General features: G+C 41.8%; 1 protein-coding gene across 8 annotated transcripts in view; it reads right to left on the bottom strand.

The window, feature by feature from the left end:
* The window catches only part of Agbl4 (ATP/GTP binding protein-like 4), a 1266676-nt gene that overhangs the window by 46005 nt on the left and 1202867 nt on the right, over window positions 1-17804 (bottom strand). For all 8 annotated transcript variants that reach the window (XM_011240653.3, XM_011240654.3, XM_011240652.3 and 5 more), the window contains 2 exons: window positions 3208-3360; window positions 1038-1200 (listed from right to left, as the gene is read on the bottom strand). In XM_011240653.3, the coding sequence (XP_011238955.1) occupies window positions 1038-1200; window positions 3208-3360 (316 nt within the window). The remainder of the gene's footprint in view (window positions 1-1037; window positions 1201-3207; window positions 3361-17804) is intronic.

The raw sequence follows: 17804 nt of genomic DNA, 5'->3' as shown, positions 1-17804 counted from the left end.
CACTTGGGAGGCAGATTCAGGAAAATGAATCTTTGTGAGTTTGAGGCCAACCTGGTCTACATAGTGAGTTTAGAACAGTCAGGACTACATAGAGAGATCTTGTCTCAAAAAAAAAAAAGCCCAAACAGTATACAGTAGGATGTATGTATATATACAAGTACTACAACACTATACTCAAGAAACTAGAATATCAGGATTTCAGGATTTCTAGAACCATCTTGGAACATCGAGGGACAACTGTGTTCCTAATTTATACCATCCTTTTCCTGTTTAAAACTTTCTCAACTACAATACTTTCTCTGAGGAAAAGTTTAGAAAAGAGAAATGAATCAATTTAAAACTCAAAGGATAAAAATTAACAAGTTCTATCAGAACATCACAGACACAATAAAGTGACTTTATGATAAGCTAAAACTAGTGAATACATTTTCTTTACAAAGAAATCTAGCAAGGTAGAAAGTAGCCTCCAGTTTTCACCATGGTGAACTTAAGACAAGTTTTTTGAGAAACTGGCAGGAATAGCAGTTTATCAAAAGCAATAGATCTAGAAGGTCGGGGTGGGTTGGGCAGGGAAGATGGAGGGACAGAAGAAAAGAGAAAAGGTGTGAGAAAAAAAGGAAGAGGGAGGGAAAGGAGAGAAGAGAGGTGGAAAGAGAGGATAAAGGCAAAGGAAATGGGGAGTAAAGAGAAAGTGAGGGAGCAGAAGCTAGAAAGTGCGGGTATGGTGGTACAGGAGAAAGACAGGAATGCAGAAGCAGTGGGACAGACATGGGCCCCAGGGCCTATGGAAGATGTGGCACCTGGAAGCATCAGTTGAGATCTCTATGTTCATATATGAAGGGCATGGGAAGATCACAGATGAACCAAACAGTCCAGAGACATCCCCAATAGAACCTTCCACATTTCTCCTCACCCCAGAGTCTAGCACTTTTCTTAGGTGGCATCAAACTCCTGACCTGCCTAGAAAATCCTCTCAAGTTTGATGCTCCCAGTTAGATGAAGGCTGGTCTAGATATAGTGGGATCTAGCAAGGATACAGGCTTCTTCAGTGTAGGGCACTGCAGCTGTAGTACCCCCAATGATGTAGCTGTAGAAGGAAACCTCTAGGGTATAGCAGTATGATGAGTGGTCCAGAAGCCCGCCCAGGAAGCGCCGGCCAGTTCCTGCTTTCACAGCATCCCTGTTGAAGGATGTGCTAGTCTGTGAAAGATAAAGTTGGGAAGAGACAGAGAATCAGACCTGGATGGCTCACACCAGCTTTTAGGCATTGAGCAAACCTTATGCCTCTAGTTCTTAGTTTCCTCATCTGACAAGTGGGATCTGCTTCATAATAACATCTCAGTTATTGTGAGGACTGGTTAGTCAACAAATGTAATTGAAAGCATCCATCAGGGTTCCTGGGGCACAGCCACCTGCAGGAATCTCAGTGGGACTGGAGGAGTGAAAAGCAGATAGGAAGCACATGAACTAAAACATGATCATAGTCAGAATTAAACATTCAACTTAGTGGTACTGTTCCCTAGCTAGTATCATGTTTTAGTTTTAAAATAACCCATTGAAGTAGGTGTTCATATTTCATTTCTCTGTAGATGAGGAAACTGAAGCTCACAAATGTACAAGTAAGTAAACCAGCATAGATGTGAAGCCTGACTTAGTGGCTCTAGCTATCTCTGTGTTCACCATCACATTAGGAAGAAGTGAATTCATGTCCAACATAAGCTAGGGAAATGAAGGATGCTCTTTTTGTACAATGTTGGCAGCACCCATTAGGATAAACAAAGAGGGAAGCAGGCTAGACTTAGGTCTTCTGTTCAGATACATAAATTTTACTTCCCACTGTTTGATAGCTGTCAGCTGTCCTTTTAGTGGTCCTCACTTTTCCTGTCTGTGTATTAGAGTAAAGGAAAATATATGAGAGGTCATAGAATCTTCAGTGCAAAGACTTTGAAATCTATGTGGTAAAACATAACTCTCCCATTCTGGAGCCAGTTCTTGAGAGTCAGAGAAGAGACAAGAATGGGCCTGGGATAGATAATCTTGAGGGCAGCCCAGAGCTCCCAAGGAAGCTGGGATACAGAAACATCACCAGGACCAGAACCATGACCCAGATGATGCCTGTTCTGTATATCCAGGAACCTTAACTCCTGTGAGCACCTCAGACCTATGGCACACCTTCCAATGAACTAGAGGCTGCAATTCACTCTGAAATTACCACTGTTGCAAAGGCTCTACAGGTTCCTACACAAACAAATGCTTTTGTCTCATAGATGCTGTTTGATTCTGCACCCTAAATTCTAGATGACTTTGCAATAGATTCTCAACTTTTCTGATCCATAGGATTCTCTTGGATATTAAAAAAAAAAAAGAACTCTGCTAAACAACCTCCAAACCTCCTTTCTCCGCCTGTCATCCAACGACTGAAATTCACAGTGCATCTTACCACATACAGAAGAAATTCATCATCCTCACTAATGTCCAGCCTGAAGCAATGAGCAGGTGAGTTTTCAGCTCATCAACTTCAAAGATTGCCATGACCTCTGTGGACCTCTTCCCACCTGCCACATGGCAGTAACAAGGCCCAGAGATTTAGTATCAAGACAAAGTCACAGTGAACAAAACCATTCCAATGTCCCAAAAGTGCATATTGATGTCTCTCCTCCTCTCTCTTTCCGCTCTTTTCTGATGATGCTTTGTGCTACACAATTTCTAGCTTCCTCCTCCCAGCCTATCCTATCCACCTCAGATGTCTCTGAAGGTGTGTTGAGGTCTTTTCTGCCTGCAAGGGACTTTCATATCTATAGCTGCATGTGTCTTCCCAGGAAGCTGTAGTGAAGGCCAGGTAAAAAGAAATATATTCACCAATTACTGACAAAGAAATTGGGGCCAAGAAAGTCATGGAAGATGAGAATGGTGGGTGTGTAATGCCTTGAGCAGACACACTGTCCTCCTGCTGGAAGAACTCGAACAAGTAAGAACAGACCACAGGTTAGGCATGAAACCGGGAGACCACTTGATGGGCTTATTTCCCTTGTTAATATTGGAGCCAGACACACTAAACAAACATTAGGTGACCAGACAGGCCCAACACTACCCTGTCAGGTCAAAATAAAATGAACCTGAAGGAGAGGGACGGGGGAATGGGTGGCAGGAAGAGGTTCTGAGGCATCCCCGGGGTTGGGACTGGCTACCCAAGAACTTTTCACTTACATAGGAGAAGTCCTCGGCATTCTGGCAAAGGAGTTTTGGAAAAATGGACTGCCTTTGGAACCGTTCCTCATCCTCAAAGATATTGCCGTACATGAAGCCATTCATCATGGTGGAGTGAGCGTGGATGTCAATATAGAACTCCAGGCTTGTTTTCTGTGGAAAGAAAGAATAACAAATGGGAAGGCTGGGCCTGCAGAGCTGCCTTGAAGGAGACCACACTGCACACACCCTTTCCAGCTGGCTTCTTCTTCTTCTTCTTCTTCTTCTTTTTGTCAATAGACTTGGCAGCTATTTGCAATGTGATTGGAGAGCAGGAGACAGGCGAGGATCGATTTCTGTTCATTTTTAACTAATGTCTCCTCAGTGTCGGGAAGCGTTATTGGTAGTATCTGTTTTTTACAAGTCTCCAAGAAATGAGGATTTTGTTGTATTTTCAACTAAGTTACTTACATAGAGCATGATTAAGCATTTTGAGAAGTTATTATCTGATTAATAAGAAATACCTTCCAGGAAATCATTGTATTTACATTGGACACTCCTGTGATTTTTGTCTTAACTTCCATTTCTATCTGAGGAGTCTAGGGTAAATTATGCTCCTACTTTGAACCTCAGGATTAAAAAAAAACATTTTCTTCCAATTTTGAAGTTATAATTACATCATTTCTCCATTCTCACTCCTCCCTCCCAAGTCCCCAAGTCTCCCATATACCTCTCCCTGCTGTCTTTCAAATTCATGTTCTCCTTTTACATTAATTGTCGTTTCATGTATATGTATACACACACACACACACACACACACACACACACACACATATGCTTTCTCCCACTCTGAAGATTCCTTAGTTGCCTGTAGTGCTTTGTAGAGGATTGAAGCTTGGGGTCTTTGCCCTGGTTCACTTTGGCATGTCTATTGTTGTCCTTGTTCAGCTCATGTTAGGCAGTCATGTTGGTAGGCCTCTATGGGTATAACTTCTGATATAACTAGGAGATACAATCTCACAGAAAATCCCTTGATCCTCTGGTTCTTAAAATCTTTCTTTCTCCTCTTCTTAAGGCAATGTTCCCTGAGCCTTAAGCGCTGGAATGTTTTGTCCACTGGGACTCCCAGTTCTGTTTTTTGATTGGTTGTGGTTTTCTATAATGGTCTCCATCTGTTGCAAAGAGAAGTTTCCTGGATGAAGGAGAGGTAAGGACTACATTGCTCTGTGGGTAATAATTGGGGCAAATATTTAGAGCATATTTTGAAAGTGGCGGCTATAGTGACTTCACTAGCCCTAGATAGTTGTGTAGGGGGTATTTTGAATCAGAGAAATAAGTATTTTTGACTCTAATCTTAGAGTTATATTAGGAAGCAGACCCAGGAGTAAGACTTGTCATCATTTCATGTGTGTCTTAGGCATGTTAGGCTCCTCCTAGAAGCTTTATCTGTGATGTCTTAATTAGCTCTTTCATTTAACCTTTTGTCACGATGTCTCATCTTTTCCCCAACAACAAAGGAACAGTTTCTGGTGAGGGAGGCTTTGTAATCTATAAATGACATTTCAGAGACCATCTGCTTACATGGTTAAGACACTTCCAAGTTTGATTATTTTCATTATTTATTAAATAATGACATTATTTATTAACTTTCCTGAAGATGGAGAGTTGTCTCTAAGGACTTCATGTCTATAAGTACATAATGTTCAGGACTGTCTGCAGAATGATGATACAAAAGACACCAGGAGATGACCCAGGGTACCATGACAGACTGGCAGAAACTAGAGGACTTTTAGGACATTAGATCTTTAGTGTCTCTAGACTATAATGATTCTCCTCTTTTTACATGTCATATATTATTATTATTATTACTACAAAGACCTAAATGTGAAAAATAGTTGCCTGAGCTTATAGAACATTGGGACTAATGCCCAGGACTCTTGCTTGACTCTTGCAACACTAGCCATGTTGGTCACCTAACCATCTTCATTCTGGTTTGTAGTCCTGAATAAGAGGAAAATCCCACGTGTAGAAGGATTCACCCTCCTTGGGACACTTTCAAATGAAGTTACCACCAAATAAAATCTGTGTTGCTTCTAGAATGCGGGCTTGATGACTGTCATTTCATTTGCCTCAGAGTTGGAGGGAAGAATTATGTCTTGCTGAGCTCCTGGTTCTCTGGGTAGCATACACTCTCTTTTGAGAGCAACAAGATGCAGTTCTCTGTGTGATATTAAACTCATCATTTTCAGCTTTGGAGGAGGAATACACAATGATCCAACTGGAGCCCCATAAAAGTCATCTTTGCAATTTTATTTTCTTCAATTGTCTGTCTTTTCCTCTGAGCTTCTGATGAGCTGCAGAGGAAAGGAAGAGGTAGACAGATGACCTGAGAAATGTGTGAGGAAAAACTACAATTTATATCTCTGACTGCCAGAGACAGAGAGGCCTTGGAAACCAGTCCCTTTGACCTATCTCCAATCAGACAGGAGTGGGGACGTTTGTGCAGGGCTGGCTGGCAAGCCATTGATGGAGCAAGGATTTGGGCCAGGCCCCACTGACAGCCACTTGGGCTGTCAGTGAGTTGTCCAACAAATCTCACATCCTGACACCAGGAGGTTAATGTGACTTCACTTTAAATTACCAGCAGGTGAATTTTAATTGATTGACAATATTGTTCAGGAGTTAAAAGGCATTAATATTTTACAGTGGAAAATATCCCTTTCACTCCATCCTACAATCAAACATACAGTTTTGCTGTCAGGTCAGCATGAACTCTTCCAGAGGCAGTCTTTGTATAAACAATGAAATAGTGTCCCCATTCCAAAATGGTAACACCTTAACCTTATTGTTCAGGTCTTTTCTTTTCTTCTTTTCTTCTATGACTTAGGAGTATTTTTTTCAACAAATAGTTGCTTCATTCTTTTTCACAGATAATCAACTCCCTACCTAATGAACATATAAGGAGTTTCCAGTCTTCTTCTGTTACCAGCAGTGCTTTGATGATGGGCTTTGCATATACAACAGTTATATGCTGGATTCACAGAAATGGAATCACTAAGATCACATGCACGCACACACACACGCACACACACACACACACAAATACAATTCTAATAAGTGCTGGCAGGCTTCCTTAGAAGGTCTGGAACACTCCCAACAGTGGATCAGGGCCTAATCACCTTGACAGCATGGGTACATTTTTACTTTTTGAAATTTATCATTTTTGATGGGTGGGAAGTGATATCTAAGATTAGTTTTAATGTGAATTTCTGTTACTGCAATTATCTTTTATTATCTAGTTAAACTTCTTTTCATATGTGTAAGAATTACTTGCATTTTCAGTGAAATGACTGTTCATTTTCTTTGCCCATTTTAGAATTGAGTTACTAGACTCAATCTCTCTCTCTCTCCCTCTCTCTGATTTACTGATTTATAAAAAGCTGTATATTACACAAATTCACCTTTCTGTGTTATATGAAACATTTTATCATTCTTTTCTATGTTACTTTACTAGAACAACCCTCCATGAAATAACTTTTAAATGTCCTTTTTTTTTTTTCCGAATGTAATCACATTTATCATCCTTTTCTTTTGGAGTTTCTGACTTGACTTCTTTCACTGTTTATTTTGTTTCCTGTTCCTTTGCTTACCTTTAAGTATTTTCATTTGAGTTTAGATGGGTTGGTTGGTACGGAAGAGGAGAGGGTGCAGAGAGGAATAGCTAACACCAAGGATGTTTGAAAAAGCTGTATAGAAACCTATTATTCCCTAAGAATATTATTCACTTACATATGTGTATGTAGGTATGTATGTATGTATCTGTGTATGTATATTCATATAAAGGAGTTTAATTGGAATTATCCAGTGCTAGGCTTGAGATACTCTCTTGAAGTTGTTGGTTAGGGTATCCTGAAGGCTCCCAAAATAATACAGGCTATTGTCATTGCTCTTGGCTGCCCACAGAAACTTGATGGTTAGATTCTATTGCTGAAGGCACCAAACATTTTGGACATGTGACATGGAGAAACCAAGCTGGAAGCTTTACCCCTGTTGGACAGCTTTCCTAGTACCATGAATATTGTGAATTACAAAATGACCACACAGCAGTATTAGGAAGGTAACCCCCGTTTTCCGGTTGGGTTTGAGGTCCACTTCACATAAGGAGATGTATGCACAGCGCTATTAATTTGGCCAAGATTGTATGCTTGAGAAGCTCCCCAAGAGTGAACTACATTTAATTATTCTGCGGTTTCTAAAAGTCTCCAACTTCCCTCTGAATTCCTAGCTCTCGACTCTGAGGTTAGTGCAGTTCTCAGACCTCATCAGACAACTATTTTTATGTGGAGTCAGTAGTTGTTGGTTGAGGAACTCACAATGGTCCAGCGTGAAAAGAATAAAAGCATGGACTGCTCAACCACAAACAGGGCAACTATATCACTCCCTGCTATCCCTGACGCTCAGGAAGAATCGATGGAGAGAGGCCAGAGGTTGGGAAGGATTAGAGCAAAACTGTGACATCTGCAGTCAGGAACTCCCAGCAGCTTGGTTACCTGCCCAAGACCATACAAGACCAAGGCAGTCAACATCCTAGCATGGACAGGGAGGGAGGCATCAGTTTTCTTTAATAGTATAATTACCCATGTTCCAGTGAACGGCCCTACATCCACGAGAGTATGGGCAGTACAAATTGAATTCAGTGGGTTATTAAAAAAAACAGAAAGAGGGAATGAGAAGGTGTGGGAGGATCTGCATATCTCTGAGAGAAGAGTCAGGGGTGAGTATGATCAAGACACATTACATGCATGCGTGAAAATGTTAATAAAATATTATAGACATAAATGGAAAATAAATGGTGAATGGATATGAAACACAGAGCCTTCATTAAGCTTTTCATTAGTTCTTCTCATTACCAATGAATGTCACTCACTCATTTTCTATACAGCTTCTTGACTAGGTCTTGATGCCTGTACTTGTTACTTTATGCTCAATCTAGGTGATAGACAGGATTTTCCTGTGATTTTCTTGGAGAGGGGCCCAGGTCTGATCCAAATTTTCATCTTCTCTTACTCAGTCAGTCTACTCTTATAATCACTTCTTAATAGAGGTCCTTGCTGTTTTAAAGTGGCCTTTTCATATGTAAACACTTCCGTAGATCTAGTTCAGACTGCTCTACAGTTCTTTATTGTTTACAGGACAGAGACCAAGCCCTGGTCTACAGTTCTTCATTACATACAGGACAGAGACCAATCCCTTGGATATGCTTTAAAACCCCTGTACGATCTGGTCCCTCATCAGGATCAGTCCTCATCATTTTCTGCTACCTGGAGCTACCTGGAGAACCTTAACCTTTGAACCATCATCTTCATCTCTGAATCCACACATGATATTCCTCTGCCTGGAAACGGTCTCTACATTTTTATCTAGTTAACTCTTCCCAACCTTGAAATGTAAGGCATAAGCTGAACAGATGCTTGCCTGTCCTGTTTTCTTTAGTTGGGGGAGGGGATAAGGAAGGCAGTTTCCATTTTCTCTTGCTATTCTGCTGGGACCAAACAGGATGCAGGCAACAATGGACACTGCCATGACGGGGCAGGCCATACAATTTGCTTAAGTCAATCACATTCTCGTACTTCACGGAAACTACCTGTAAAAACTATGATGTCATAAGAAAAAAAGAAGCCTACTGTCGAGTCCCAAAGAAACGTGGGGGCAAGTCTTACTCAGAGCCTGTGGCTTGTAGCTTGTCCATCCCAGTACTTCTCATCCTGCCCTCTACCCTGAGTCTCTCCAGCACAGGGGCGGCTTCCCTTCCCCCCGCTTGTCTTTGCTATGTAGCTCAGCCATTTTGGCTACATGCTTCCTCTGTTCCATGCATCCTGTTTGCTCTTTTCTCTTCTTTTCCTGTTTAACTCTCCCCTACTCTTTTCATGGCCCACTTCAGTCTGTACCTTTCTAGATGCCTCCAGCTGTTCTCTCCCTCATGTCTACAATAAAACTTTTCTCTTAACCACACCTAGGAGCGCTCCTGTTGTGTTTCACTCACCCATGTCCCCAAATCAATACTTACAGAAAAGTGGCCGGGAGGCCTGCATCTGACTGCCACGTGAGGCATGAATGAACCTTTAGTATATCACAACTGAAGTTGTTTTAAAAGCTAGTATTATTCATTTTGATTAGTACAAAATCTTGGCTTAGAATGCTTTGTTTTGCTGAGTATGATGGTGGTACACAAATGTTATCCCAGATACTTAAGAGATAGGGATGGGTGTGAGGATCACAAATTTGGGGTCAGCCAAGGCAGCTGAGGGAAATATTGTCTAAAAATGTGGGAGAGTGGGGGTGGGAGAGTGGGGGGTGGGTGGGATATATCTTGTTGGTACAAAGGTTACCTAGAATGCTCAAGGCTCTGGGTTCAATTCCTAGTAGTGTACCATCACTTAAAGGCCTTATTTTATGCCTTTGGCTAAGTGATTAGCCCCCTTCATGATCTTGTAATTCTTTATTTCCATCTCTCATTTGGATGTGAAATATTTGAGGGCAGGGATCATATATTATCAATTTTATAAAACCCACAGGATCAGAACTAATGCTGGTATAGAAACTATTATTAAAGCTCAATGAAGGAAGAAATGAGAAAACCAGTTCATGAATGGATAAGTGAATTAATGAATGATGGAATGAATGCATCTTAAGGTTTTTGTGGGACCCTTTTTTGTCCTGTTTTAACAATCAGATGACTTAATTCTGTAGCCATGCTACATAGAGCAAGGGATCTGTCGCAGATGCGGGGCCTTTAATTATAACTTGGGAATGAGAACAGAAGTGGGCGAAGGGACATCTCTGTTCTTTCCTTCCAAACTTAAGAACCTTAATTAAAACCAAGTGATGAAGGGCTGTCCCCTCGCCAGCAGCCAACAGCTCATCCTGCAATCAGGGGCCTAAAGAGTAAATTAAAATCAGTGCCAATAAAATTAAAACTACCTCGGGGCATATTTGCAACATAATTTAGTGTGGAGTTCATTTTCTTTTGGACACCAGGGAGGAACTGGGTTTTCATTCTGCGTTCTGTGTTCTGCCCTGCTTCCTCTCACTCTGCACAAGCCAAAGGCTGAGCTTGGTGTTCTGACACCGTGTTGAATCCTTCACATTGGGGAGTGCTTTGGTGTTTATCACATATTCAGTCAAATTGAGGAAGACCTAGGGAACTAGGGTTCTGGAGGGCAGAGGGGCTTTAGTTGAGATGGGGTTGGATTTGCGCAATGATAGACTGAGAAGGGAAAATTCTGTTAACATTTCTGTTTCACAGATGGAGGAACAAAGGGTGAGATGGAAACCTGAAAGACTGACCACAAGACTCCTTTCTCTATTTTTCTGTCCTTAGGAACTTGCGGTCTAGCAAGCATTGCTCGATCATAGCCAAGCACATGCCACGCAGGCTCTCTGAGCTGAAGAACTATATGTTTGGGCATGACTGGCCTCAGATATTCAAAGGGGGTTTGAGGTGAGTGTGTGCACTGAACAAGTGAGAAGTGTGCCAGAACAGCCTGACAACTTCCCAGCTAAGATTCAGTCCCAAGATGTTATTCCTGTAGAACTCAGGCCAACAAACAAACAAACAACAACAAAAACATTTAATCCATTGACATATCTTCTAGTTAGTTTCTGAAAGTTGGAAAAATTGAAGACTGCTTAATAACCAAGCAGCTGGACACGTTGGCACACACCGATAGCCTTAGGTATAAGGATCACTTGAGACCAGGTTTGAAGCCTGCTTGGCCAATGTGTCAAGGCCATGTCTCAGAAGACACACAGTCAAATGAACCAAACAGTGTCAAGGCCTTCTGTCTTGTGTGGCATAACTTTCTGAAGTAGCATGGTGACATCTTCCTTTGTCAGGCATGTCCTGAACATGGCTGAACATTTTCTGCCACAAAAGGAGAGAAAGGTCACATAAGAAAAGCTGGCAGCCAGCCTAGGGAACCACAGAGCTAGGCCTTAGGACTCTATCTCCTGCTCTCTCTGTCTCACACTGCCAGCCTAGCAGAGCCTCCTACATCTTCTTAGGTGCTTTCACAACCTCTATCTCAGGCATCCTTTCCTTTTCCATGTGGTAATGCCTTGTTTATGATTGATGTTCAACTCTAATGGTCTCTTGACAGACAAGTCCCCTTAAAGCTCTCAGTTACTAGTACCTTCCTCTGAAGTCTTGCAGGGTTTTTAAAGTCCTTTCACTCAAATGCTCATTAATTAATTAATTAGCTCTTTGAGAATGTTTTCTATAAATCTCCTATGTGCTAGGTGTCATCATAAGACCTGGAGGTAAATGAAACAGATGGACTGGCAGTAGGTGAGGATTATAGCCACAGTCAGCAGGTAGGCAAGGGAGTGACTGGCCACTGTACATGTTAGGGCTGTGCTAATTTGAGTCACAGGGAGCTACTGAGGGTATAATGACAACATGGGCTTACTACATGCTGGACACTCATCAATCCTCATACAAACTTATCAGAAACACTCCTTAAAAATGAGGGAACTCAGGAGCAGAATGTAAATCACATGCAGAGGGAGTCCTGCATCACACAGCGATAACTGGCAGAATTCAAGCCTCCTCTGGCTCCATAATCCATGCTTTCACGGACCTGCATACCACAGACACTGCTGACATTCATGGAACACTTCCTGAGTCTGGTCCTGTCATCACTCTTAGACAATAGATGAGATAAGCGCTGCTGTCCAACGGGAAACTGAGGCAAAAGGAACTTTCAAGAGATAATGCGGAGATATTCCCCAAGTCTCGCTGACCAGGGACTGAACTTTTAATCGCAAGTTATCCTGAACAGTCCAGCCTCTGCATCTGTGACCTCCTTTTGGCTCAGAAGAATAAACTCAGGACCAGGGTAATCTGTAAGCATAATGTTTTCTAGCAGGGGAAATGCCCCAGTCATAGCAAGATGGGAAAGAACCCCCTCCCCCCTTTTCTACTTTCAATTTGTCTCTTACTGTCTAACTTTTCTTAGAAGTAAACCGTCAGACTTGCATGTTATTGCAGACATGCTGCATCCTCTTTCTAAGGATCTAGCAAGGCCAATGCCTGGCTGGGCAAGAAGAAAGAGACTTTTTTCTGCTTCCTTTTCCCCCCTTTACCCCTAGGCCTGGAAAAAGAACCATAGAGACAGGAGGCTTGGCACTGAGAGGGAGTGGGGTGGGATTGTACCATGCCATCAAGGTTAAGTAGGACCTCCTCATTTCTGCTTTCTCCTCGTCAATGACAGGTGGCCCCAGTGATGGCCATGGCAGTAACAATGTTCACAGAAGCGTATCCTGGAAGCAGAGTGATTCAGAAGGTTCAGAGGCTGGACCCTCGGTGTCAGTTGCACAAAGGGTGAGCCCGATGGCCTGTAGAATCAGTTTCCTTTTCAGATTCTCTGTTTGCTCCATGGAAACTGAAGACAAAATAATTCCTAACACACAGGATTGTGTGAGAATAAATGAGGTTTTAACTGATTCAATGCCAATCTAACTGTCTACAGGTTTATAGACTCTCAATATGTTCTTTTCAATTACACAGAGATGGCACAGACTGTGCTTGGCACGGGGCTTATGGCCTTCTCAGAGCTTAAAACCTTGTAGGAAAGATGGACATCTTACCTGAAATTGCATGTATGATGACAGTTTGAAGGAGCAAAGGAGAGGACCAAGTGCCACAGCAACAGAGCTAAGAGGAGCATGGGGATCCAACTTAGAGAAGTTACATTTTTTTCTTATCCAATAGGAAATCTATTGACAATAACCGGTGGTGTCTTGCATGTTTAAATAGTTTGTAAGCCATTCTCACAACAATTAGCTCATCTAACTCTCAACAAACCACAAAGGAAATTGATCACGATCTGAGCAAGAGCCCAGAGACTGTGGTTCACAAAGATCTCCTAGGGCTGAGCGACAATTCTAACTCACATCTCATTATATCCAAAGCCTCTGCTTGACTCTCCCCCATGGGGATCACCCCACATGCCTGCTCCTGCAGACAGAGTGCCAGGATTGTCTTTGGGAGGCTGCAGTTTGAGTGGGAAGATGAAGCAAAAATAATCAAGGAATCATCAGCTAAGAGAGGACTGAGCCATAATGTATAAGCCCATGAGAGCTAAGGGACATTTTAACTTGATAATTAAAAGTTAATGTTGCTTCATTAAAAACCAAAGGGTGATGAAACCAAGGCACCTTTGGGCACACATTAAACACTCAATAAATAGCCATGGCCTTGATCCTTGGGGATATCTACTGCAGGAGGCTGTCAGCTAATCCAGAGGGGTAAGGATAGATGTCTAACTACTGAGTTAGAGGTCCTACAGAGTAGGCTCTTGGAAAATGTTTCTTCTCCTTCTTCTTCTCCTCCTCCTCCTTTCCTTCCTTCTTCCTTCCTTCCTTCCTTCCTTTCTTCCTTCCTTCCTTTCTTCCTTCCTCCCTTTCTTCCCCTCCTCCTCTTTCTTTTCCCCTCCCCCTCCCTTGCTGCTGCTTCTTCTTCTTCTTCTTCTTCTTCTTCTTCTTCCTTCCTTCTGGAAAACTCATTTTGGCTTTCCTTCTAGCCTGCTACAAGAACACAGAGTAGCTTCCTTCTTTGATCTTCAGTTTCAGACTTATTTAAGACAAGCTTTGTTGACAGGCATAGGACACATTTTTCTAGAATGTTTCAGATGTCCTATACTCTTCGAATATTTGATTTTCTTGTTGCAGTCCTCTGCCTCCCTCCCCAGGCCTTTAACTTGGCACACGTGGTGCTACCCTCCCTGATCTTCTCTCTTTCAAGACAAAACTGCAGGGTTCATTTCCTTGGCATGACCTGGTACAGGAAGACTGGTCAGCCATTTTCACACTATTGTAGCCTTTCTACATGGCAGAGCCCATGTGACCACCTTTCAAACAAATGTTCAAGGTTCCAGCATTTGGACTTTGGTTTTTAAAAATACAATCTGATGTATTTTCATATGGAGTTATTTGTTATTTTTATGTGTATGTATATGGGCTCCTACATGAGTTTATGTGATCTGTGTGCATTCGGGAGCCTGCAAAGGTGAGAAGGGGGAGTCAGATACTGACTACAGTCCCATTTGGGGATGCAGACAAGTGTATGCAAGCCTTTCAGATACTGTTATGAGAAAAGTATGTTAAGACTCAGGAAGAAGTGTGGCTAATGAGTGAGTGTCCTGGAAAGACTTTACAGAGGAAGTAGCTCCTCGAGACACATAGAGTTGGAGGAGAAGGTTCTCGCCAAGTCGAGATAAGGAAAGGATCCTTCTGTGGAAAGGAAATAGCCTGACCATCTCTCAATTTTTGACTTCAGATGGAGAGTCCACTCATCTTAGAAGCCACATTGTGCCTCTTCACTACCTGTCCTAGTCTGCATTGGGCTGCTTTAACAGAATAACTGACCGTGTATTCTGGACACTTTATAATGTGGCTGGACAGTGTATAAAGAACAAACAGTCATTTCTTATAGACCTTCTTGCTATGTCTTCACGTGAAAAAGGAGAAGGGTCCAGATAAGGACAAAGGCTACTTCCACTTCCATGTGGCAGAAGAGAAGAGCAGACTAAGCCCACTCTGCCAACTATTTTTATAGTATTACTAGCCCACTTGAAGACAGAGCTCTCATGGTTTAAATACACCCCAGAGACCCTCATAACCTAACACTGTTGTACTGAGGACTGAGTTTCCAAAGCCTGAGTTTAGAAGAATACATTCCAATCAAAGCTGAATTTGTTCCCAGTTAGGACATGATGTGATCAGATGTTCTACGGTCTTGGGTTATGTTATTTGGAACCAAAAGAAAAAAAAAAAAAACCCAAGCTTATTTTTCCCCAAATATGGCAATGTGAACGAGAGGCACATTTTCCCCATATAGTCATATGTTTCCTATAAAAATAGAGTTCTTTCTCATTATAGTTAAGCAGAAGCACAGCACATCTTTCTTAGGATATCAAAACAGAAGTTGGTGTTTGTTTGTTTGTTTGTTTGTTTTTTAATAAACACCTGAAGACACGTTCTTTGATACCTGTGTCACCTACTAGAAGTAGGTGTTATTCATAGGAACTGGAGGCATTCACTCCCTCTAGTAGCATTATTGAATAAGCACTGGTGAGATTTGACCAAGGGTACAAGAAGATTTTGTTAACAAATCTGCCTTTATCTCTTGGTTTGAAGGGAAACCTTTTCACCCACCTCCACATAAACACTTTTGCCCAAATCTAATGGGATATTCTGGCTGTCTCTCTAGTGCTTTGGATTGTCTAGAGTTCTCTTCCCCTGTGCTCCACTTTTGACACATGAAATAGTATCAAAAACTTAAACACCTTGTTCACAATCATCTTACCACATTTATATCTTCCCAAGGTGACAGTGTGTAAGTGACAAGGTCAAAAGTAAATTTTGTCCCTATAGACAAGTTCTCCTTGCTGTATATTTTTGTAACAATTACCTAATCTTTGGCCTGATCTTAAGGGGGAGAGAAAGGGTCTATTATCTATCTATCTATCTATCTATCTATCTATCTATCTATCTATCTATCTATATCTATATCTATATCTATATCTATATAACATGAATTTCCCATATGAAGATCATGTCCTTGATGATATGCCTCCATCTCCAATCTCAGCCTCTGCTGTTTGCTAATGAGTACCTATGCTTTCATCATTCCAAATTGAGAACATCCAAGGTATACCATGCTTCTATTTGTCCCATAAGGCCTTGCTTCTATTGCTGCCAGGAATGTTTTATCCTATCTAAAACCCCCTAAAACCAAAAGTGGACCTTGTGCTGGAGGGCTGATTTCTGGGTATGGCTTCTCATGCACCTTCTCTTACTGTTACTTGACCCTCCAACTTTAGCATACACAAGGTCACCATTTCACTATTATTTCCTTGTGTGTCTCTTTCCTTCTGGGGATTAATCACCCCTCAATTTTTTTCTGGTCTGCATCTAGCACAGTGTTGGACACATAGTGGGTGCTGATGGAATCCTTGCCAAATGCATAAATGCTGGAGTTCATTGTGAGGGAGAAAAATATCTGTTTAGAATTGATGTTAATCTAGCTCATCTGTGCAAATGCTGTCATGGGAGAGGGAGGAGGAAGGGCAAATATAGAAGGTACATAAAGGGTAAACCTTCCTTTCTATTCTCCCCGAGTTCTCTCTCCTCTCCTTTTAATCTTTCCTTGCTATTGAGACAAAAATAAAGAGCACGGCACAAGCAAAGCTGTATTTTCTGTTTATTGCCACCAGGTTAATAACAGTAATGGTGCGAGAAGAAAATGAGGTGTTACATAAAATCCTGCATTGCAGATTCTGCTGCCGATGTAAAGAACTCAATAAAGTGTAGCACGTTAATCATGAAGATAAAAATCACACAGCAGCTTCCCACAGCCTCCCAGAGCCTTAAGACAAAATAGTCATGGGGAAATGAGCGATGAGCAAGGAGGATTATCAGGCATCGAGAGTGTTGTTTGGTTCCCCCCTACCTTCTCTAAAAATAAAAATGGAAGAAGCAATTTCTCATCTACTTTCAAGACACCTTGTAAGAGTGTCTGTATTCCCTGGAGAAAATGCTCAAACTTCTGGCACTAGATTTGCTCATTCTTTGCAAAAATTGATTTGTTTAGAAAAAAAATTAAATCTCTGTCTTTTAGGTAACTCAGTGGCATCTAAGCCTGGAGGAGCAGTCTCTAAAAATGAAGGGAAGCTTTGGGTGGAGGCAAAGAGGTAGCGATGGTGAAAAAAAAAAGCAAAAAAACCCTGACGTATGATGGACTTGTGCCTTGGAAACAAGATCAGGGCAGGGAGGAGATTATGGTCCTTTGCCAATTCAGAGAATCCTGGGACATGACTGCCTCTTTGCCTTAGAGCCTTAGGTCAAACGTTCTTCGAATAAGGAGTTGTTCTTAGTGATCTACAAAGATCTGTCTGTCTCTGACACTGGGACTCAGAGGTTACCAGTGACTGGGCTCTTGACATTGGCTTCTGTGGTTCAGAACTATTGCGGTTGTCTCCCAGCTGTCTCCTGTTTCTGCTCAGAATGCCCCCTTTCCTCACCTACCACTCAAATCCATTCTTCACTGTATAGCTGAGCATTCTATTTATAACAAGAGGGAATTTTACACTCACCCTGGGGACTGTGCTTATATTTCTAAAAGACAGCATGAGCAAGGGCCATGCAAAGGGAATGGCTTTGGGCTGGGGACCTGGACTTCAATCCTGTGACCCTGAAGGACTTGCTATTGCCTCAAACCTCAGTCCTTTATCAGTAGAACAAAAGTGACAGTAAGCTCACTCACATCACAGGGCTGGCATGCATTAAATTATTTAGTGCATACCTCAGTGTATGAAAAATAGCAGGTGTTCAGTATGGCTTTTGATACCATAATTATTTCAGGAGTAATTAAAGGTGGGTAGGGGAGCACATCCCAGGGCTATACAATAGTCACTTGTGACAATTTAAACAATTTAAACTAATTGAAATCAACTTTTAAAGATTACAATTCTTTGGTTGTACTAAAGCTACATATGAGTGCTCAACAGAAACTTCAGTAGGCACTGCTAAGGGGTGTTAACATGTTACAGAAAGCT

Source organism: Mus musculus, chromosome 4 (genome assembly GCF_000001635.26).
Source record: "Mus musculus strain C57BL/6J chromosome 4, GRCm38.p6 C57BL/6J".
NCBI lineage: Eukaryota > Metazoa > Chordata > Mammalia > Rodentia > Muridae > Mus > Mus musculus.
The sequence above is the reverse complement of the archived record's forward strand: the minus strand, read 5'-3'. Positions and strand labels throughout refer to the sequence as shown.